Raw genomic sequence first — 24793 nt, forward strand, 5'->3', positions numbered from 1 at the left:
CTCTTCATGCGCCCATCGAGGTGTGTCAATATATATATATATATATATATATATATATATATATATATATATATATATATATATATATATATATATATATGTGTGTGTGTGTGTGTGTGTGTGTGTGTGTGTGTGTGTGTGTGTTACGTGAAGGTACACGCGACACTAGGCGTTTGAAGATATATTTACACAAAGCCAACGCGCAAGCCAAGTGCTCTACATCAAAATGTCGTCTTTTTCTATTTTGTCTAATAAAAACGTTTATTAGACAACGTTTTTCCACAAATAAGCGTGTTCAGCAACCATCTAGATTCGCAGCATCACAGTGGAGCAAATACAGGCAACAAGTGCGCGCGAAACTTTGCAGACACGAGATGTACGTAACATCAGTGGATCGGCTTATTAGGGTAAAATACGAAACATAGGAAATTAAACTTCTACCATAAACGTTTTCACGACTGGTCGGGTCAGCATGCAAAGAAAATATTAAAAGAACACTTAGGATAGAGTTCTTCGTCATACTGCTCAAACATCACAAGAAAAAACATTGTTACATAAATGTTGTTCCACGAACAAGTGCCCACATGTAAAAGCAGGTTTATCCCGGGCGCATTTTTAACAGTGATTTGAGAATGTCAAGACAGTCTTAGAGTCCAGTCTACAAATGCGTGGACACGAAAATTGAGCAGTACAGAGGGTTCTGGTCAGTTAATTATACACCATCGTCGAAGAATGGTTATTATTTAGCATCTTATTTGTGAGGTCTCACTAATTTCCATCATAAGCACCTGTCTGTCATGAATAACTGATTTTATGATTCTTCCGGACCGGTGAACGCTACAGAATAGAACCTCCTGTTCACTTCCATTTTTTCACCGCTCCATGTGTTACCACCTTTTAGTTCGCTGGCGAATATCATATTTTGAACTATAGCGGCTAACGAACAAGCAGTTCTTTTTTTTATAATCATTCACTTTTGTAACGCATTTTCAGCTTGAAGGTATTGATAAATAAACACAATAATGACGAGTGGCTCAGTGGCACATCGCCGAAAGAGGACTCGCCGCCACGCCTCGGTTGGCGCTAGCTGCATACCCCAAAAGTGCCTTTCACAATCACGACAGCACCGGCCAGCACTATTCCGACGATGGTAGTGATGACGGCTGGCTTGGCGCGGCCGACCACGATCTCCGCGTCGAGCTGGTCCGGTGGCGCCTGTATTCGGAGTCGACGCAGCAGCTCCGTGACCCACTTCTGGCAGTTGTTCTCTGTCGCGTGGTACTTGCCCATGTAGCGCATCTCCTTCACGACGTCCTCGACGCGCGCCTTCGGTAGCGTGTGCTCTCCCAGGTGTCTCTGCGAATGAAGAGCGACAGGGAATGTGTCAGTCCGTAAGAGAACACTGGGACACCAACGGTGCAGGTGAAAGTAGCAGTAGAATGGACAGTTGGGCTAGTTGGAATGCTTACATGTTTGAGGCAGCGCTTACGACGAATACGAAAGGAAAACTTCTGTGTTCTTTTCGTCTTTAGTGCTGCTTCAATCGTTAAAGCAGAAACGCTGGTAGCCATTCTTCGTGGGAAACAGTTCATTTGGCAGTGTCACGATAGCGCGCGTTACACCACGCTACACACTACGATATTGCACGGCCAAACTACGCAGAACGTAAATACAGCACTCGGCATAATGCGTGCTTTTTAAATGTTCGAAATTTGGCTGAAGAGGCTGACAGAACCTTTTAGCAAGTTACCGAAGTACGCTAGCAAATACGGTAAGGCTGTACGGTAGCGAAGCCACAACTAGCCGCCCTGCCGACTCGTCTCGTTGCCCAGTGCAACTAGCTCATCCTCATCCGCCGTAAACGGCACCGCTAAACAGGGTGACCTTGATTCGCTAATAAATAGCGCATAACTTATAGTAGCATTTCGGTGTTGATTACGTATGCTCATGACATGTCTGTACATGTAAAGTTTTCCGTTCTACGGCGTACATTGGTTTGCGCCTTATTGGAACTCTCTAGAATTGCAAGTACGTGCGCATATCGCGGCAGTCACGATAACGCAAGTATAGAGATTTTTTTTTTGCTGGGTATGCAAGCACTCGAGGCCCCGAAAGCTTGAGTTCACATGGCGTTGCGTATATACTCAAGGACGAATGCCTTATGCCAAAAACGTAGCCGCAAACTATTTTGGTGTGGGGGAAGGGGGGGGGGGGTAACCATGCTTTATGTGTGTCCATGCACATCCTCAGCCTGACTACGCCACTGTAGGACAAAGGCATGCCCCATGCTTCACCCACCAACCCAGTCTTGTACTTTCTGTTGCCACGTTACAACGGCCAACTTTTCAATCTCATCGGCCCACCTAACTTTCTGTCTCCCCTTCATGCATTTGCCTTCTCTGGGAATGCAGCCGGTTACCCTTAATGACCAGTGCATGCTTGTCCTTTCTACGTGCCCGGCCCATGCACATTTCTTCCTCTTGATTTCAACTATAATATTCTTAACCCCGGTTTGTTCCCTGATCCAATCTGCTCTCTTCTTCTTGTCTCTTAATGTTAGACCTAACACTTTCCTTTCTATCGCTCACTGCGTCGTCCTCAGTTTAAGCTGAACCCTCTTTGTAAGCCTCCAGGTTTCTACTCCGTAGGTAAGTACCGGCAAGATGCAGCTCTTATCTACGAAATTTGTTTTATTTTATTTTCGACATAATTCCTCAAAAATCACATGTCGTTGAGGGCGAAATTGCGGACTTCGGAGTGTTTAAAGTAAATTTGAGCCGTTTTTACAGGCAATTATTCCTCGCCACGTACTTCACAAGTCTCTCAAGTTGCGCTTGTGGCTTTTACAACTCGGTTAAACGGCAACAGCAGAACGTGTCGGAAACGCTGCTTTTTGTTATTTTGTTCCGTGGACTTAGTCCAGCATTATTACTACTATTCCTATACTCTCGAGGTCACCAAAAACAGAGTGCCAAATGAACGAAAATTTCAATCTTGGTCTCAACAACATACATTGAATCGGACACACCATTCAGTTTGGCGAACTCAAACTTAATTGCAAGTTTCTTAATCACGAAAGTCCACGTAACATACAGAATTCTCCGCTAGTACCACAACCACATGGCGCCACGTCGCCATATATATATATATATATATATATATATATATATATATATATATATATATATATATATATATATATATATATTTATCATGCAAAAAATCATGCGCGACTGCTATCGTGCAGTCCTGCATTTCCCCGTATATATAAATCTTCAAACAGGCATGTTAGTTCTGTTTAGTTGGTCGCAAGACTCCCTAATGATAGTAGAGAAGATAATATAATGACCCCTAGAGGAAGTATACGTGACTCTTTAAACAGAGTCATATACGTGTGCAAGTCAGCAATCTGGAAAAAAAGAAGAGTGAAAGGACATTTTTTTTTTTAAATTTTAGAGTGCTGCGGATATTTTCACATTCACAAAAGCGTATTTCATAGCTTCGCTCTCTAACGTCCAGAAGACTGCATGCGTTTATGGTACTTCAAGGAGTTCCATTGTATGCACTGATAGATTCAGAAGAGGGAGCGAGGGGGGGGGGGGGTGTTGGAGGTCCTGACCCCCCCACCATACTGATTTTTTTAATGTATGACCCCGATAAAGTAAAATAAAACATATGAGGTCTTTTTAACGGCTAACACTCGCAAGAACCACCTCCCACATCCTGCAAGCTGATCCCCTTCAGGAAACTTCTGTGCACGCTTGTGCTTCGAAGTACGCATTGTAGAACTACTCGAGCTTGTCTTAATGTGTAAAGCGTTTTCCTCTGATTTATAATGAAGTATTTGCCTGCTAAACAGGCTCTAAAAGTGACCGTGGCCCTCCGCAGGTCACCCATTAAGGGGACAGGCTACGATTGCTCGATATAAAAACCCAACCACATTCCCGCGATTTACTAGCGACAGTGACAGACTTGCCCCGTCGCGCCTTCGCGCCTCGTTGGCTGCAACCAGGAAGGAATTTCTCCACGGCTGAAACCACTTGTCGGCGACAAAGTGTCATTGTTGCTAGATTGATAAACTATCGCGCGCATACCCATAAATTGCGAAAATAAGTTTAAACGTAGCTCGATGACAGCATGTGAAGTTCATTGCTGTCTTGTGAGACATAAAGAAGCCAGCAAAGTGTTTCACGACCTTCTTTTTTTCGCAATCTTCGGTTTAACCGCGACAGGTTGTCCCGCCAGGAGCGTACGCTGCGCTGCTATGACGCACTTCGCATGACGATTTCGCATTGCAGCAAGCGACCATTGCTGTCACAAGCTACCGTCGAAACATCAAAACAAACCTTGGATAACAAGATTTACGACAAAATACAGCCGCTCTCACACTCTCCGAGTGAGATGAGAATGTAGAAAAGGTGGTCGATACCATAGAGTTTCCCAAAATTAACAAGAGGGCACTCTGGCGCTGCGATCGTTGAGCGACCATGGGAATGATGGGTAGTACACGCATTTGCCTAGTCTTCGTAGTTGCGGGTGGCAAGTCGTACTTGCGGCTTCGTTTATTGCTGGTTACGGTTTTGGTTTGAAAAAAAAAAAAGAACGAACCCTTTCCAACTTTGTGACTTGATTCGAAATTGTAAGCCTAAAAGAATAAAGTTGTGAAGCGCAAACGGTGAACGTTTGCTAATTTATGTTTTCGTGAAAAAAAAAACAGCTCCAAGCCACACGAACACACACGGAGCCAGAAAAAGGCCAGAAGTACGAAGATTCGACAAATGTGTGTACCACCCATCATTCCTATCACGGAGGAAGGAACGGTAAAAAAGGGCATGCGCAGCCGGCGCAGGGCGTAAAAATTGTGGCGGAAATTACGTCACAGCGGCCATATTCACTGGGCACAATGGCGGCGTTTTGTTATTTTTGATGTAGTGCGGTGCGGCACCGTTTAGGCGGTCCAGCGGCGGTGTTCGCGTTTTCATGGGCCTCGCACCTAACCGTGGCGTACTGAAGGTGTTCGGCAGCATCCATTCATTGTGCCGCATTGTTAGCTACGCGATTTTCCTACGGTGGTAGTTGCAACCAGGTGTCTGAACTAGAAACCACGAAACAAGCGCGCGTATACGTACTCCGAATTTGCAGCGTCCGTCAAAATTATGTTGAAAAGCCATCATAGAAAATAACGACTGTGCTGAAGAATTCGTTTAATGAATGCCTTGCAGGTTAGTGAAAGTTATGCGGTGTTGCTTCTTGAGACAACGGACGATGCATTTGTGGTCCACAGGCCCTTATTAAGACTATCCTGCTTTTCATGTTCCTGTACAGTTACCACATGCTTCTGCGGATTAAAGTTCCTGTTCTGCTTCGCTTAAGATGCTAGCTCTTCGCAATATTGTCTCTCTCTCCGCAATATTGTCTGTATTGTAGTAAAACTCGTTAAAATGTCTAACCGCACCTACACAAGATAACCAGGTGCACCTCACTAGATGCGCGTGCTTGTGCATTCAGAAGCTGACAAAGCCGTTCGAACGATGTTGACAAAGTCGTTTGAGAACTCTAATAGAACGAGAAAAACACATTTTAAGGACACTTACGACAATAGCAAGTATGGGGTAAAATTGTGAAGTACACAAGAAGTAGTATATGTACAATTCAATGACGCACAGAAATTTTTCACCGCAAATATTTGTGGCTACAGCAATAAAAAAATCTGTCCCGGTACTTATCCCGGAGGCATCTTCCCTCGCATTTGGCTGGCTTTTCCTGCCGTCCTTGGCGGCTGTGTCGACACGTGAAGCTTCCCGCAGATCTTTTCTCCCGCATTCCTTCGGCTAACTTTCCCACCTTTCGCCCTAACGCGATCCTGGTCTGCGTTCTCCGTAGCTACTAGTGCGCGTGAATCACACTGTAGACGTGTTCCCACGCACTTTCGGGTGGTATTCGCTGTTTTCGTCCTAATGAAATCATGGTCTTTGGGATAACCGTAGGAACCAGTGCGCGTCGGACAAAAGAGGGACGAACACAAAGAGGCCGGCGCAAACTCAACGGGCTGCGACGCATGCAAGCTGCATCGACGCCGACTTTACTGGCATAATTACGGACCTCCGGGTTTATTGCAGGGAAGACATTTTTTTTATCGTTGTGTCTAGCTCACAGCCTGACCAAAAATTTTATGAAGCCTAAAAAGAAGCGCAAAAGGGGGGAAAAGTGACCTGAAAGAAGCTGTACAAATTTCGGTGCCTGGTTCGTCACGCGGCAATGTCCGCAATACCATCTTTAATTTCACAAAGAACACATCAAATAAAAAAAATCTTAATGTGCAACTTTCATGTTTATCATAAACGCAGGCAGTGCAAGAGTACAACACCCATACGCAGAGATTTCGTCAACCGTATCGCGGCAGGACAGCGTGTTGAAATCCGTTCCGTTGGTTTCGGATAGCACCGGCGCAGGCGGCGCGCAGGCCACGTGCATTTTGAGACAGAGAGGGAGTTGCGCATTCTGCTTCGCATTCACATGTAGACAAGAGAGGAGAATTTGCCCAGTCAATATGGCTGACTTCCGGCTTCATCGCGGCTTCACAACGAGTGACGTGAGGGCCTCTCCTACCTTTCCTTCCTCCGTGATTCCCATGCTCGATGAAGCGCCGTGTGTTGCAGCTCCCATAGACACTAGCGCCAGAAATTCCTCTAGTGTATATTAAGTAACACCATGGTCGATGCCTTGCACTCTTCGAAGTACGAGCGGATAACAAGCATCGAGAGCAAATCGCAAACGCAGCAAGGACCAGGGCCACAGCCATCTTGCCGGAAGTCGCCCCGCTGGCTTTCGGGTGACAAGCTATCTGTTCTATTTTTCCAGAAACGGGCGACGCGACATTGCGACAAGCGGCGGCGACGGATGGGCTTCCGCGACAGCAAGTCTTGTCCCTCATCGTCTCTTTCGATTGTTGCGGTCGTTAGAAAATTGCGTGCCCGCGGTTGGGCCTTCTAGGCTTTTTCTCCTCCTCTATCGGTTCCCTCCTTATCCTTTCTCTAGTTGTTTAAAGCCGACTTTTCTTCCATCGTCGCTTGCAATTAACTTTCTCCATTTCGATGACGTTCTGTTAACGCTCTTTCTTACCACGTCGTCTACACTGTCAACTGCATACCTGCCGGTGGCCTTCCGAGTTCTCGCTGTTCCTTTGCAAAATGCCTGAACAATCCTTCAGCATACCTCTGAACCTAATATTGCTCAGCGGTTCTCTCTACCCAAAGCTTGACAAGACGATATCACCCTTAGCAGCTTTACATTTATCCTCTTACCGAGAGTACTGAATGCGAGGCGGCTGTGTTTTAAATGCGGAGCATTTCTTAGTCGCACGATGTCGTGCATCGTGCGTCAGCGGCGATGTCCGGACCCAAACTGCGCATCTTCACGCCTCGCGTATCGTGCTGCCTGCTTGCGTGCCGTGCCAACTCTTTGCTTTCCCCCTCCCTCTCTCGTCTCGCAAGGCCGACGAAGGCAGCGTCTGCTACTGAAAACCGACTGTTCGACCTGCAAAACGCAATGGGCAACCGTTCACTGGCCACCCCGTATATGTAGGCACCGAATCGCACATCAGCGTCCCACCACTCGTTTAAGGCAACGCTTCTCCTTCATTCAATGAATAGGATTAACAAAGAAGAAATAAAAATTAAGCATTCCGAAACTAAACCCAATTATACCCCGCGACAACTTTCTGTGGCAGCACAGCAAAGGCTACGGAGCCGAAGCACGCTTGTCTTACTGCGCCACAGCATGTAGCCCCTCAACGAAAACGTTTGTATACTGTTCTGGGTAACTAAGATTTTACCATTCGTCACATGAATTTTTCGCGGATTTATTTTTTAATTAGTGAATAAAAACGTTGCGCAGTAGAAAAAATTTCGTTTCACGCTCTCTCAGGTTTTTTGGGGTTTTTTTGGCTTCCGTCGCCTTTTTACCTCACCGCATTCCTCACTGTCAAAGATGGCGTCTGCCGGTTACAGCTCGTCAACGTCGCTTACGGAGAAAACACCGCCACGTGCCGCGAGTCCACCAGCTGCGCAGCCGTACCAGGCGTTGTCAAATCAAAAGCTGTCCGTACAGGCCAAGAAGGTGGCGTACAACGTTTACGCGCAAGTAAGGAAAAGCGACCCGCAGCTGTCTGTGAGAGCCGCATGTCGGAAAGTCAGCGAGCTCACTGGTGTTAGCGAGCGCAGTGTCTTCCGGATTAAGCTCGACGTTAACAGTGGAACCCTGAAGTCACCGAAAACGGTACGTGCATGATGAGTTGTGTAACCACTACATGAATAATTGAATGTATCATTCACCCAGCAACCTGGGTCCACGCGTCAGTAAATCACGTCACAATATTATTAAAAATTGCTCTCGAGTTCCCAAAGATGCGACTCGCGTTTCTTGCAGCGAAACGCGAGCAAACGCGAGCCGACGTGGACTGCGAGATGCGGACTGCGCTGGTGAAATCGAAACCGAAACACCCGTGGAAGCGGTCGGACTACTTGGCGCAGTAGCACATGTGCATAGGCTCCGCCCACGTAGCCTTGGCCGTGCTGCCACAGAAAGTTGTCGCCGGGTATACAAAACATTCACGCAGTACCACTCCTCCCGCCCCCCCCCCCCCCACACACACACTTCGACGCGTTTACTCGAGTTCCCCCGTGAGAGGATGCAGGCGGCCTTTTTTTTTATTGACGCCTTGTCCTGATTACACCACAGATTTAATGCACATCACTTAAGTCCAGTGTGTGACTCATAGAACAACCAAACCTGCGCGCAAAGCTGCGATTTGGCCTAGTTGGAACATATTCTGATTAGAGTTTTTGCGCAAGCACACGGGAAGAAAGATGAGCTTTAGGGGCGAAGCTCCTTACGCCATGGGTAGAATGTCCCACGTCGTCTTCGTAGTAGCCACCTTTTGTTTAGTCTTTATAATGTCCGCCGCATGGCGGTATTTGTATATGATGAATATATCATAAAAATATGCGAGATGGCGCTACGTTGAGTGTTCATTAAATCGATGCGCGGATGGATGGACAAACAGACAGGCAGACTGACGCATGGACGGATAGACAGACGGACGAACGGACAGGCAACCAGACGCATGGACGAACGGACGTACGCTTCGCCTCACTCATCATTCACTCTGTGGATATGATGTGGTTTTTGTTTAACTCTCCAACAACTGGTTTATCTTTTTGAAAACGGTCACGTAAAAACCCCTGGGATCAGCGCAATCTGGTAAAAAAAATTGCACCCATCTGTGTTTTTCTCATCTTTGTCCCCGTTTGCCTGCGCGAAAACTTAAATATGAATATGCTCCAGCTAGGTCAAATACAACAAACCAGTTCCGACCACATAACGTTTCTTGTTTCTTCACTGCAGCCTTCATTATTTTCTTTGCAACTTGGCTTCCTCATGTGCCTCCACGTATATATCTCACATTAGTGTAGAATATGTATGTATGTATGTATGTATGTATGTATGTATGTATGTATGTATGTATGTATGTATGTATGTATGTATGTATGTATGTATACTGTATGTATCAATAAGTGTTTCCGCAGATCCAGTGCTTTGTATGCGTTCAAAAACGACCAACGAACGTGAGAAAACGTTTATTTTTCTTCCAACCTTTCGGCAGGAGCGCTTGCCATCGTCCCTGACGAATTCAGACCCTCCTGTTGAAACACTGAGAGAAATGCCAGGCCCTCCCACCAAATCGTCGGAAGATGTAAACATTTTGCACGCCCGTCCGTCGTTTCTTAACATCTATCTATCTATCTATCTATCTATCTATCTATCTATCTATCTATCTATCTATCTATCTATCTATCTATCTATCTATCTATCTATCTATCTATCTATCTATCTATCTATCTATCTATCTATCCATCAATCCATCTATCAATCTATCTATCAATCCATCAATATATTTATCAATCTATCCATCAATCTGTCAATCAATCTATCCATCCATCAATCCATCCATCAATCTATCCATCAATCCATCCATCCATCCATCCATCCATCCATCCATCCATCCATCCATCCATCCATCCATCCATCCATCCATCCTATCTATCCATCCATCCTATCTATCTATCTATCTATCTATCTATCTATCTATCTATCTATCTATCTATCTATCTATCTATCTATCTATCTATCTATCTATCTATCCATCAATCCATCCATCCATCCATCCATCCATCCATCCATCCTAATCTATCTATCTATCTATCTATCTATCTATCTATCTATCTATCTATCTATCTATCTATCTATCTATCTATCTATCTATCTATCTATCTATCTATCTATCTATCTATCTATCTATCTATCTATCCATCAATCCATCTATCAATCCATCAATATATTTATCAATCTATCCATCAATCTGTCAATCAATCTATCCATCCATCAATCCATCCATCAATCTATCCATCAATCCATCCATCCATCCATCCATCCATCCATCCATCCATCCATCCATCCATCCATCCATCCATCCATCCATCCATCCTATCTATCCATCCATCCTATCTATCTATCTATCCATCCATCCTATCTATCTATCTATCTATCTATCTATCTATCTATCTATCTATCTATCTATCTATCTATCTATCTATCTATCTATCTATCTATCTATCTATCTATCAATCCATCCATCCATCCATCCATCCATCCATCCATCCATCCATCCTATCCATCCATCCATCCATCCATCCATCCATCCATCCATCCATCCATCCATCCATCCATCCATCCATCCATCTATCTATCTATCTATCTATCTATCTATCTATCTATCTATCTATCTATCTATCTATCTATCTATCTATCTATCTATCTATCTATCTATCTATCTATCTATCTATCTATCTATCTATCTATCTATCTATCCAAACTGCGATATTATGCGCCGCCCATGTCTATATTTGCAATAGAAATGCTTGCATCAGTAACGAATATCACTGTTGCCGTATCAGCGGTCTGTGTCCGTGAATCTTACCACCTTTTTTCTTTTTCCTTTTACTGTTTTGTCCCAGTTTGATTATGACTAATGATATCCACTCTGAATACCGGGATTATGCGCTTGACATGCAGCCGAGCCAATCCTAGCGCATCGCACCTCGAACATAATGGTCGACTGTGCAGAATAGGAGTATGAGGGATTTCACGGGTGGGTAAGAGTGCGGTTATATTGGGTTGTTAACCTCCGTGTTTCGCGTTTTCAACCAGAAAAAGAAAACAACGGTTAAACAGCGCAAGATGGTGACGTCCAGATGTTTACGGAAAATATTTTATAGGTATACGTACAGCGATAATCCTCCCTTATGACCGATCGCCGTGAAGCTGCTAACTGTGAACGCGTGGCCAAGTGTGACGCATGTATTCAGTAACTGATATGAAACGTTGAGAAATAAACCACAATGGGCAAAGTGCTCGATTGGTCACAAAACACGTGCATCGTGTACTCGTATATAGTATGTATATAATCATGTCGATTACTTTTATATGAGCACGTAGAATATACGTTTAGCTTATTGCGTTGCGTTATGGTTAAGAGAAATTGCATTATATCTTCTTTTTTGCAGTCGTGTGCTTTCAGTGCACAATTGCGGATGGACCCAATTAATGTTTCCAAATGACCATTCATGTGAAAAGGCGAGGCATCATAACTCCCGCTAAGCTAGTTTGAATGTACGCTTTGCATGTCAAGTAAAACGAATCTCATCGGTGAGCTTATTATACGGCATGTGGTCATCGTAGCGAAAAAAAAAAATTGTTCATGTTGGAATTGAGCCACTGCATTAGAGCAGCATCACTGTTACTTGCCTCGTACGAGTATACGTTGTGGACGGCCGTCTTCTCCTCCAAGGACCAACGCCCTATGAGCTCCTTTTTACGGTCCTTGGTAGCTTCGCAGACGAGCAGCTCGTTTCCGCCGTAATCGAAGGCCACCAGCCAATGCTTGTGCCACAAGTTGCCGCACACTGACTGCGATGATGAAGCAATGCCGTTTAGTAGGCACCCGCACTTGATCGACTTGCTGCAGAGGTAGGCATCGCACGTTTCCGGAGTGCACTCGAGAATCGCTGAGTTTATTTCCTCTAGTGCCATTGCCCACTGCACGTTTTTTTCGGGGCGCCGGGGAGCCGTCGAAAAGTGAGCGTGGCCTCCGCGATGGTACAGTATCCGAATACACCGGCGAGTACAAACCGCACACCCAAAGGAAGTGTGAATCATTAAGTGTATGTCTATCAGAACTCATACATCCGACATGCAACCGCATCCGCCGCCCTGCTTCCGGTGCCGGCCGCAACGGCGCTGCAGCATTGGCATCGGCAGCGATATGGATTTAGTGAAAGATGTCGTGGGCGAGTAACAGATGGACACACGCGCCGATCCACTCATGATACCTTTTACAAAAGAAGGGAGCATTCGTCGTATGATGTCAAGAATGTGTTATAAAGCGGCCATGCGTGGAAATAAAGACAAGCGTATGCGACATCAAGATATAAGACATAGCCTTTTTGTTTATAAGGTGGTGTTGGTGTCGCAGCCATAACTGGCTGTATTGCTGAAAATGCGCGTGTCAGCTTCAGTCAAGCCAATCTAGAATATGCGGTAGGGCAGCACTTTTTGTCGGCTGTTGTTTGTGATCGATGTTAAGCGAGCGCGAGGCGCACCACAGGAAAAGCTGGCGTAACCGTGCGTGTTATGCTAGGCAGTATAAGTGACTTCGTCGTTAACGAAACGGCCGCGAAACTATAAAGACCGTGGCCGATGAGCGACCAATCATGTCGTTCATGAAATGTATGTCATAAGTCATGATCCGTGAAATGCATGTCCGTTCTTCAGGCAGTCACGTCATGCCAAACAATGTTTGGTATACGTCCTAATAAGGAAACGTCCGCGAGAGCACTACTTTGTTGATGGATAGACAGACAGATAGATAGATAGATAGATAGATAGATAGATAGATAGATAGATAGATAGATAGATAGATAGATAGATAGATAGATGCCCCTACAAGGGGGCGCACGCATCGAGGAACACTATTCCGCACAACCTTCTCTTGGCGGTTGCAAAGTCTAATCACAGCTACGGAGCAAGAATTCTTGAGTATGCGAAAAAGCACTCCCTCGGGCGCCCTGAAAAATTCACGAAAGCGGGCACTGGAGTTACTCTATATGCTACCTTTACATACATATACATATACATATACATATACATATACATATACATATACATATACATATACGGTAACTCTAGCGGGCACGACACTTACGCGCCCCCTGTCGTGAAACTCTGCAAGCGGAGGAAAAACGCGCACGCCACTCTCACCCTGCTCTCGTTCAAGGCAACTCTGCTCCGATTCGCCGTTCCCACTTAAAGTCCAACTGGGCGTTTCAGTGCGTCCTCGCCCGCTCTAAATTTTAACGCGACAGCGTAAGAGAGCTCGTTTTGCAGGAAGGCTGGCGTCGGTGTCGTTGGCAGAGAAAGAAAAATAGCGTTGTCTGTGAATGCGGAATTAAAAAAAGATACAAATGTCTTCGGTAGTAGGTAGGAATCACACCCATGCAATCTTCGTGGCATGCATCTGTTCGACTACAAAGCTAGAACACTGCAGAAAGCCGCTACGAAATAAAAAAAAAGCTATATGAATGTCATGCAGTGTCACGTAGCATGTCATGGAACACGGCGTGGCAGAGTAACCGTCCGAGAAGTGTTTCTCACGAACAGTCACGAGGCATCAGTTCGCAATCCTTCCTAGGTATGGCGCGTGCCCACGCTTCCAACGTGACCATGTCGCTAGAAACTTCGAAGGTAATTCTCTCTGCAGGATGCGGAACCACTGTTGCATTTGCGCACAAGACATTTCCGCCACATTCTGAAGCAGCATTGCTTGAATTCTGCAAAGCACTCTCCATCATCCCAAAGTAAAAACACGTGCAATCAGTCAGCGCTGCAGGCGCACTGCACTGAAGCCACTCCCACTGCGCACGCTAGAGAGACAGAAAGCAAGGCCACTCACGCATGCGAACCCGCAACATGCAAGCGAGGAGCGAGAGGTGCATGCAGGTGGCAGACGTCTTCTGCTCCTGGGCCAATACTAGCAGCCATTCAAGCGCTTTGCTGCTCTTAATTCTTGCAGTATCAATTACTAACTGCCACTGAAATGTCTATCACATCTATTCATTCATGTTACACACAAAAATCTGAAAAGTTTAGCCGTGTAGGAGGCGCTATCACGATTTTTACGATTCGCGTACCTAAAAACGCATGTAAAAGATAGGATGGATGGATGGATTGGATGGATTAATATGGCTGTACCCTTTAGATCAGGCGGAGGCTAACGCCACCAAGCCGCAATACTTAGCGAACCAAAAACAAGATTTATTTCTTTTGTTTTTCTTTAAATAGTGAGGTTGAGAACTCGCACTTTGCCGTGAAGGGTTTAATTTTCACTCGTGCGTTGACTTTAGCCACCAATCAGATAACCTCCTTCTAGTTAATTCTACCCGCTTAAAGTCTATTTTGCCCTCGCTGTCCCTAAACCACAGTGCGTTGAAATACTCCGTGCCATCATCCTGAACTAAAGGGTGAAGCCTTTTGCAGAACATTATCAAGTGTTCGGCAGTTTCTTCTTCCTCTCCACACGCACTGCATACCGTGTCTACCCCTTCGTATTTGGCCCGATATGTCTTGGATCGCAATACTCCCGTCCTGGCCTCTAACAGTAGAGAACTACCCCGAGTATTATCATAGATCCTTTCCTTGACTATTTCGTGCTTAAAAGCTCGATAGATCTCTAGTGCGGAGTCCCTAATCATGCCAATTCTCCACATGTCGGTCTCAGCTTTCTTTACGTTCTTCTTAACCGATAATTCTTTTTGGTTTGGCCCCCTGCTGTTTTCTAAGTGTTTAACAGTCAATTTTCTGGTTCGCTTCCTCCATTCTGTTTTGACATTCCTCATGTACAAGAAGCTGAATACCTTCCTAGCCCAACTCTCCTCCCCCGTTTCTCTCAATCGCTTCTTAAATTCTATCTTGCTGCTAGCTTCCCTGCCCTCAAATGAGGCAACACGCCGAAAGCGTCATCTGCCGAGCGTTGGTGTAAACCACGTGGCTCCGTGCGTGGCCTCCGAGATGGCAAACGTGTCGCAGGTTACACATGCCTGTTATCTCAGAGGCCACAATGCGTGATGCTATTTCGTCGCTTTCGTCCGCTGGCGTGGCCTGGGAGTTGATCTTCCTCAAGCACTTCCAGGTGCCGCGCCGCGCTTCCTACCGGGCTGCAAAAATTAGGCGCCTTCTTCTTTTAACCACCACCACCACCACCACCAAATACTCCTCCGTGGGAAGCGCGTGTTCCACGAGGCGCGAACGACGTCACAGGGAATGGTAGCTCACCCACGTGGTTCTAGGAAAAGTGTAACATGACTGGTCGGCATCACACGTACGTACTGACATATCCCAGGTATTTTTTAGATGTCTATCAGGGACGTATCATAGCATCTTCTGGGAAAGAAAAAAAAAAGAACGCGTGGCCTGATTAGGCAGGATCGCGGGATCCAAGAGGTTACATATGCTAGATAAATATTTCCGTATGCTATTTAAAGATATCAGAATATACATAAATCGACAGAATAAGTTTCGTAAAATAGCCAATAGACGAAGAAATTTGCATCAGTCGGCTTGTGCCCATTAGATTTATTGTCGTCTTGAACTAACGAAACAAACTTGGCATAAAAAAAAAGACTTAACAAAGCGTTCCCTAAAACGTATTTTCTGAAAAAAAAAAGAAAACGTGGTCATTTTTTTGTGACTCAAAAAAAAAAAAAAACTTTGTATTCGAGCACTCGCTGCCAGTATATCCAGTGAGAACATCGAGCCGTCCGATCCGGGAACAAGAAGCCCAATAGACACTTACAATCTAAACATAACCAACAGGCGCTAGTGGTGGCTTCATACGAACTCATATTTTCACAAAACAAAAGCATCTAATTGTCGTATTTCGAAAACAGTTAACGAAATATTTCGAGGGCGGTGAAGACTTCGCCAGTTTTGCTTCAAGTGAAGATAAGTAAGTTATGCGAAGTGATGTAAAAAAATTGCCTGCAGAGCAAAATTTATGTACACAGAGCATGAAAACTCATACTTTATCAATGTAAATGGAAATAACTGAGATCTGTATTGCACCACCGTTAGAATTCATTCGTGTGTTACAAAGTATATATAGCTTGCAAACAGTAACTGCGCACAAGCGAGATAGTTTGCTTTTCAACCAGATAGCCTCGAGGTGAGAATAGCCGGCAAACCATTTTTTTTTCATTCACCATTAGCCCGTGCCTTCCCTTTATTTCGTTCCTCCCGTTGCCTTGGTGCACCCGAGTAACGTACAACTAGGCGTGACATTCCTGCAGTGTGCTTTGAAAAGTGCCAAGCCTTTGTCGCTCTCCCACACTCGAATGTGGCGGAACGAAAAGGCTTAGAGCTACAAAAGCAGGCTGAGAACGAGCGTTCTGGTTGGAGAACACTGCTGCGGGAAAGCCTACTTGAAGTTGTTGGATAAGAGTATACTCACGGGCACTCTCACATTTTTGGAAAGCATCCAGTATTACTTTTTTGGTATTTTAGTGTACTTTTGTTGAAGTAACGTTTAAGAGAAGAAATTTTTTTTTGAAGTGTGTTGCTTCGTCCTTCACCCTTCATTCGTTTTGTTTAATTGGCGCTAGATTTTAGTAATATTTCTTAATCACCAGAGCGACTTTTTTCATTCCATTCGTGCTGTCTAACTGTAGCTTTGCTGGAATGGACATGCACATACATAATTAAAAGAATAAGACAAGACAGCACAAAACTATATATATTTGCCCATAAAGTGGTCTACTGATATATGTAGCCATGTCACAGAAATGAATATTTATTGGAATACAGGTCTACTCGCATCATCTCAGATGCGGGAATGGTGGACGCGTTTCCGTTCCAGCGTGACGTATGCACGCCATTCGAGATCTTGGTTATGTACTGGAAGATGCCATCGGTGAGATATTTCACACTTTTGACAAAAGTAGGCCCGTTCTGATTCACCTCTCTTGTTCGGAACTGTCGCATGTGGCGTTGTCTTCAATGTGTTCTTACTCATTATGGTCAACACCCTAGTGAACTGCGGTAAGCGCATTGTAGTTCAGTTACCGGCGCTCCAATATAAAGATGAGTATGCAAGCAGTATGTATTGTTGCTGTTTTTTTCTTTTATTTTTGTCCTCTCTGAAGCTACTGCAAATATGCACGTGTACTGTATCAGTGGAATTCGCATTGCTTGAAGAATGAGGTTCGCGACAGTGAAACTTATGATGAAAGTCGCTAGCTTTGAGCAGCAATACAAGTCAATCCAGACTGTTCACGTGACTTCACAGAGAGGTTCCCGCCATTGAGTATCGAAACATGGTGGCTACCGTGACATTTTATCTCATTCGAGAGTGTCAGTGCAGGAGGGCACACACCATCCTTCCGTCCCCATTTTCTTTTGTGCTCCCCCGCTTTCAGTTATTCACCTGCCACGCCGAGCCCAAGTGAACGCAAAAGAACGTTGAGGAGGGGAGGGAGGGGGGACCGGGACTAATCTGATGTTTCCGGTTCTCGCCCCGCACGTTCCAGTAAAAATTCACGCTGCGTCCCAACCAGTTGGTACTCTGATATGGCGACCACAGTGAAGGTCAATGCACACAATGTATGGAAAAATTTACGGGAAACTTTAGTGAGGAAGAGGGTTGAGCCATGGTCGAACGAATACGGCAGTACCGACAATGTGCTTACTCACGTGCCTGCACGGGTTGCATTTTCTTTTCTTGCTACAGATCCACGTGATAGCAAAGTTCCTTTCATTGTTCCTCCCGCATTACCTCCTCAATACAAGAAAAACAAGTCGTTCCCCAGGGGAACTTCCCCCTTTTTCACCTTTCACGGCCACACATGCTCGATGACTAATGTGACTTGGTGACGTACAATAAAATGGTTGCTGATGAACAGTTTAAAAGAAGGGGGTGTTTCTTGTTTTTTTCTTCCATAACAAAATGTATTGTTCACGGAATGATCTTACACACCACTTGCAGCCCTGGGAATTCTAGACAAGGCGCTTTGTCAAAAAATAGTAGCTGATAACCTGCAAGGCGCTAAAAGGGAACCGGTCCCGTACCCAGGTGTTCGAAGGAATGTCTCTACCAAAGCAAGGCAGCAGATGGGGGCACATTAGGGGTGAATAGCTGTTTCTGCTTGTCCTCATGAGAGGTTAGCATTCGTGCGAAGACACTGCCACGTGCCCATACACCGTGACAGTACTGGAATTGGCCAATGGGGAGACGCCTCAGTCGATCAGAGCTTATTTGGACGCGGAGAAAGCAGTCGCGACTTGCTTCGATCAGTTGAGTCTGCTCGCACATCAAGTAAACAGCAGCCGCTGTCTGCAGTGTCCGGGAAAGAGCATTAGCTCCTAGGAGTCATCGCCAGCACTCCGTCGTTGCGCAATTTTTAACGAATTCGCCCGAACCGACGAGTGGCTAGACACGTTCGTCACTGGACTACCGTCGTCCCTTCTTTTCCACATCGTACAACATCTTGGAGAGGTAAGTGGTATTTTCTACGTGGTACCTATCACTTCGTTTTTAAATAAACATATAATTAGAGATTTCCACGGGTGCATTTTTTCGACAGGGTTCGAGTACTCAATAAATCCCTTCAGAAGGAATACTGCATGCACAGATTGCCCCTTTCATGATTGTTATATGTCACGGTTCTTTCAGCTAAAATAGAAACGTTATCTTCACTCGTTTACGAGTTCCACATGTAAGATTTCCGGACTGCCCAGTGAACTTTTCATGCTGCTAGAAATTTGATGTCGCTATTGAATTGTATCTCACCCAAGAGAAAACAATTAAGCATGTTCGTTATGTATTTATTGAAAGCTTTTTAGATAATTATGCGCGGAAAATTATGTACAGGAAGCGTATAAACATGGAGCGAGGCTTGACTTTTTTTTTGTAGCCTTAGTTTTCTTGTGTTGACATAAAGATGCCATGTGCCCTCGCTTTTTTTGAGCTCCTTCCTGTACGTGCTGCATGCTCGCTGTAAGAACGATGGTAGATGGGTTGGCTGTGCTGTCCGAAACGAGAACTTTTTTGTTGCTGATACGGTGTATGCGAGCTCTGGGTGGCCCCACTAATGGGCTCGGGCAGGCCAACGTTTTCTCTGACCAGGCCTGGCTTGGGCAACATTTTATATCGGGCTAGGGGCAAAGTCCGAATAATGACAAAATATATATGTGCCGGAGTTGCTCTCCAGCACGTATAAATGAGCACACCAAATGATCTGTGTAATTATCTAGCAATTAAGTCATTCTCCTCTTCTGCTTCAGTGAAGTGAAGTTCTGGAAGAACAAGAAGTCTAACAATCTCAAGCTCGCTTTGGTTACCAAAAATATATTGCAATTCCGGATACCAATGCGCGTTGTGACTGAAACTTCAGTTCGGCTGCATGAATATGTGGTGTAAAAGCGTCGCATTACATCCAAGCTGAATCATTGATTTTGCTTCCCTAACAGCTAGAAATTTGCATATATAGTGCCTGTCGTGTGTCGTTTGCTTATGCTTCAGTTCGATATGTTCACTATAATATCACATTATGGGAAAGCAATATCTTCTCTCCGCAACAAACCATCATAAGGTGAGGTTCTGTCGAGCTTAAACTTTGGTTTTTAGAGATCTTTAGTTTGTCCGGCATTTCGTTCACGCAAAGGCGGTTCCGGTAACTGCCATCACGTCAAGCTGCGCCATCTACAGGCGATAAAATACAACTCGCAAACACGCGATCCATGTCCACCAAGATTCGATACTTATGCCCACAGCATAGATTATTTCAGTCTCTCAAAAACGGTGCCGAACCTCAACAAATAATTTGCTGTCGAAGCCTGAGGAGATAAATCTCGAGCAAATAAATTCGTCAATACGTAGCCAGCAAGCTGCAGGGTGCACGACGGGCACTCAATAGCTTTGATGGGGAAGGAAACGGTTTCCAGTGCCGCGGCCATGTTTTCCGGAAGCTCTCGAGCACTGTTCATGCCTAGTATTCATCTACACGTACACGAGCATTTTGCGAATATCGGTCTGCCGGACAGACTAAACTTACACCCCTTCGATGCAGTCAGCGGGGTCGGGCTCGGAAATGTGGCAGTGCACAGCTCCAACACGTATGTCATATATTGCAGTGAGCCTATTCTATGTCAAGTGCGGTGTTAAGACCCCATTGAATAGAAGTGGACGAAATGTTCTGCAGGTTCCGACCACTCCTCTTAGTTACTGATCTAGCAATGACTAGTGCATCGCCGTTTATAAGTATTCCTAATAGAGCGCTCTCTCTACTTGCTCTCAATGCATGGGTTTGAAAAGCTCTTAGAAACACACGTTAATTAGAAAAAAATAAAGTATAGTTTTCTGATTTACGCCGTGCTGTGTTAGAGTCTTATTGCTTTTGAAATCAACGAAAATGAAGGGTGTATAGAACCATTGTAGATTTATGAAATATAATATACCTGTACAAATAAGAAAAAACTCTCTAGCCACTCTTCCTTTCTTCTTCCATGTTGAAATTAAAATCTGACCCGTCGTATGTGGCCAGTAATGATTTTATATCAACAATAAAGACTGAGACTAAACGTGGCTCCATAGTTAATTTTCTCGCATGATTGGCACTCAGCCAGGGGAACTTCTGTTGAATACGTTTACTTCTAAATATTTTATATCTGGTTTGCGTAAACCTGGGTTTCATATTTCTTGCTGAAATTCACTTCAGATATTCTGACAGGGATTGAATGTTCCTGGGAAATATGTGAAAGCTACATTTTACGGTTCGGTTGTATACTCTGTATTCTGTTATTACTTAACTGATACAGTGCAACACTTTAATTCAACACCCGTTCATAGGGAAAATTCTGACGTGCTCTCCGGTGCCGGCAAACATGTCGTTTAAGGGAACTCCGGTGTATTTTCAACCGCACTGAGATAATGCCGCTTTTCATTAGTATTGAAAGCTAGGGTGGTTCATGTTGCCCATGCACACGTTCATAATTTTAACTAGAACGAGGAGTCAAAACAGAAACCGAAACAGGGAGTGGCTCTGTCGTCCATGGTAGGTATCTGTTGATTTTACAAGAATCTGTCGCCGATGACGTCACGAGATGCGCTACACACCCCGCCACGGCTGGCCAGTGTGTAAACATAGCTCACGTGCCTCGATCGCCTGATGCGCGAAAAGCAAGTTGGCGATGTCATCCGACGCGGAACCAAGTTGTGCCGCTAATCGGAACTTACCTGCAGTGGCAAGTTCAGCCATGATTGCAGATACTATCTGGACACGGAAGCATCGTTCTTTTTTTATTTGGACACTCCGGCGCCTGATTGGACATTTTGGTTGGACCCGGTGTAAATAAAAGAAGCCCTGCGGCGCGTCGCGATCGGCGGTCCTACGAGAGAGGCGTCCCCATGTCGGAGAGCCGACATGTGTGTGATTCGGTGGTCTTCGGCGAAAGGCTGATCTATGTGTTAGAGAGGAGAGCTCGGCTCTTCGAGTCTCTGTCGGCCCCAGTGCCGAAATTGTAACGCCTCTGTATATATGCTGTACATAAACCTTGTTTAACTCACCGTCGTCTCGTCCGCTCGTCTTATCAGCTCTGCGCAGGAGCAGTCGCGAGCTGAGAAACATACGCTACCAAACGGCTGGTGACCTTCCCGGCGAAGTTGAAAGCAGTGGCGCCTTCGAGGCCGTGTCGGCGTCGCCGTCTTTCGCAACAGTGGTGGCTTCGGCGGGATCGGTCCGTCGTTCGCAACAGTGGTGGCTTCGGCGGGATCGGTCCGTCTTTCGTAACAGTGGTGGCAGCGGTGGGATTTCGGAGGTGGCTTCGCAACAGTGGTTGGCAGCTGCTGGATCGGCCGGCGTCAGCGACATCGATGCGGTGAGTGCCTGATGTTTTCCCCTCAGTTCACCAGACTACTCTAGCTCAGGTTGTAGTAGTTTAGAGAAGGGCTGTGTGAAGCATTAGAGTGAGCTTTGATCGTTTCAAGCAAAGTCGAAGTGCTTTGAAAACCAAAGTTAATGCGGAGGGGGTAAACACGGGAGAGTGAAAAATTGCTTGCGCGTCTTGCTAGTTGACTTATAGTGGGTACGGCAAGTAAATTGTTAACAGGGGCAAACAGCAAGAGGCTAGTGTGAACGATGGAGAACCTTAAAGTGAAGGAACTCATCGAAATTTGTGAGGAACTCGGCATTACTTTGGGCCGTGCGAAACGAAAGCAAGCGATGCTTGAGATCATGAAGGATGAGGGAGTGTCGGCTGAGGAAGTCGATGAGGCCTGGGTGGATATTAAAGCACGTCGTGAGGAGGCTGAAAGGCGAGAAATAGAAGCTCGCGAAGAAGCTGAAAGGCGCGAAGCTCGCGAAGAAGCTGAAAGGCGCGAAGCTCGCGAACGTGAAGAAGCTGAAAGGCGCGAACGTCGCGAGGAGGCCGAGAGACAGGAGCGTCTCGAGTTGAAACGACTAGAATTGGCAATCCTACAGTGTTCGCAGGCGCCTAGCGTAGCTTCTCCAACAGCTCAGGTCAGCGGTTTTAGAATTCGGGACCAACTGCCACCGTTCGTAGTAGGCGAGGACATGGCGAAGTATCTCGTCAAGTTTGAACACGTCTGTGAGCGAAACGCTTTGGAGCGGCCTCTTTGGGCGCGGAACCTGCTAGCTCTTCTTCCCGGCGAAGTGTCCGACGCATTAACTTGCTTGTCTAGGGAAGCGTTTGAGAGCTATGACGAGGTTAAGGAAGTGCTCTTGAGACGTTATAAGTTGTCACCCGAGGCTTTCAGGCAAAGGATCCGGTATGCTGAAAAGGGGAATGAGTCACACGTTGACTTCGCGTTTCGTCTTAAAGCCGATTTAATTGAATGGCTCAAGGGCGAAGGTGTTTATGACGATCGCGATAAAGTTGTGGAATGCGTTGCATTGGAGCAATTCTACCGTTGCATCGAGGATAATGTCAGACTTTGGCTGCAGGACAAAATTGGTGAAGTACAGCTAAACAAGGCAGCAGAGTTAGCTGAGGAGTATTATACTCGCCGAAAGTTGCACAGCAGGGCAGTGCGCGTTGAAAAGGATGAGAGAAAAGAGGGCTTTTCAAAGAAACCTGATTAACGGAGACCCGCTCCGCACCGTAATTTCAAGGACCCGTGTCTTACGAAGGACAGTGTAGGGGAAGGGCAAACAGAAGCGGTGAAATCGAGTGAGGTTTCTACCACACAGGCATTTGAATCGGAAAACAAGCGGAAGCCGCTAATCTGCTACAACTGCAAAAAGGAAGGACACGTCGCGAGAAACTGTCAGGAAAAGTTTGCCTTCGCAACAATCCGAGAATCAGAAAAAAACATGCGGTTGTTGGAGCCGTATCTCCAAGAAATTAGGGTGAATGAGAAAACGCGCCGTGCACTTAGAGACTCAGCGGCAACCATGGACGTTGTCCATGCTTCATTGATGTCTCCGGATGACTTTACAGAAGAATGCGCGTGGATCAGGCAGGTCACCGAGGAGCAGAGTGTTCGCTTACCAATCGCCACGGTTGTCATTAAAGGCCCGTTCGGTGAGCTTCGCACCGAAGCGGCTGTGTCTGCCGCGCTAAATGATCGTTTTCCTTATCTTTTCTCCAACAACTCGGAGCAGCTTCTCAAAGAGCAGGGCAAATCGTTCTTCCCCAACTTAGCGTGCATGGCTCTAACGCGATCGCAAGCGCGGAAGCTATCGCGGCAGCTTGATCTGGTTCAATGCGGTGAACTCTCAAGTTACCTTGTCGGCGGGTCGACGGAACCCCAGAAAGGAAAGTTTCCGCATGAGTCATGTGAGCAGTCACGCGAGCGGCCCGTCGTCGAACCGACCGGCGCGGTTTCCGTAGAAAAGGGAGACGACATGGCGCCATTGAGTCAGAGCGAGAGGGTTGCAACGCTCTCGCCTGTAGCGGAAAGTTGGAGCGAGCTGCCGAGAGTTGATCGAGAGACGCTCATTCGAGAGCAGCGTGAGGATCTCTCGATTGAAGCGCTAGTGGAAAGCCAAATTGAAGCGCTAGTGGAAAGCCAGAAAAACGCGGCACAAGTGCTGTCGAAGGAGCACTACGAGAAATCGGGGAAGAAGCGCGCTTTTGAAGTTGATAATCAGGTAATGCTGCTGCAGCCGTCCAAAAGGAACAAGCTTGAGGTTGATTGGGAAGGGCCCGCCACAGTATTATCGAAGCCTTGCGATTCAAATTATGAAGTGAAATTAGGAAGGCGGCCGGACAGAATTTACAACTTGATGAAACCAAATGTTCAACATCAAGCGGTCGTAAGTCAGCTGTTGAAGGCTTCAGAGGAAGAGGAAGCAGAAAATTTGAGTTCTAGTGAGGTGATCGAAGGGGGATCGAAAGTAATCCGGGAGCAGATAAACCTAGAGCCTAGCTTAAGTGAAGGAGGACCTGAGAAAGAGGACCTGAGAATGATTGTTTCCGAGTTTGGGTATGGGTTGTCGGACCGTCCCGGAGACACGACGGTGATCGAACACGATATCGAGCTAAGCGGTGAGGAGTCAATCCGTAGCAAGCCGTATCGTTGTTCCCCTGTGCAACGTCGAAAGTGTGAGCCGCTCTTGGTGCCGCATAGGTATCGTCGCCGAAAAGTGGCCGGTTACTGAGGTGGAGC

General features: G+C 45.9%; 1 protein-coding gene across 1 annotated transcript; it reads right to left on the reverse strand.

The window, feature by feature from the left end:
• Positions 1–234: 234 nt before the first annotated feature.
• On the reverse strand, positions 235–12229 carry LOC142803867 (uncharacterized). The gene is made up of 2 exons (XM_075890126.1): positions 11866–12229; positions 235–1356 (listed from the first exon to the last, which is right to left on the reverse strand). Exons 1-2 carry the CDS (start codon positions 12148–12150, stop codon positions 1084–1086), a joined length of 558 nt encoding a protein of 185 aa, XP_075746241.1. The 5' UTR covers positions 12151–12229; the 3' UTR covers positions 235–1083.
• Positions 12230–24793: the final 12564 nt, after the last annotated feature.

Source organism: Rhipicephalus microplus, chromosome 3 (genome assembly GCF_043290135.1).
Source record: "Rhipicephalus microplus isolate Deutch F79 chromosome 3, USDA_Rmic, whole genome shotgun sequence".
Taxonomy (NCBI): Eukaryota; Metazoa; Arthropoda; class Arachnida; order Ixodida; family Ixodidae; genus Rhipicephalus; species Rhipicephalus microplus.

Coding starts and splice junctions, on each gene's coding strand:
- LOC142803867 (XM_075890126.1), bottom strand. CDS start 12,150: ATGGCACTAGAGGAAATAAACTCAGCGATTCTCGAGTGCACTCCGGAA. Junction 1,357..11,865: donor ACAACGTATACTCGTACGAG/GCAAGTAACAGT, acceptor CTTCATTCGCAG/AGACACCTGGGAGAGCACAC.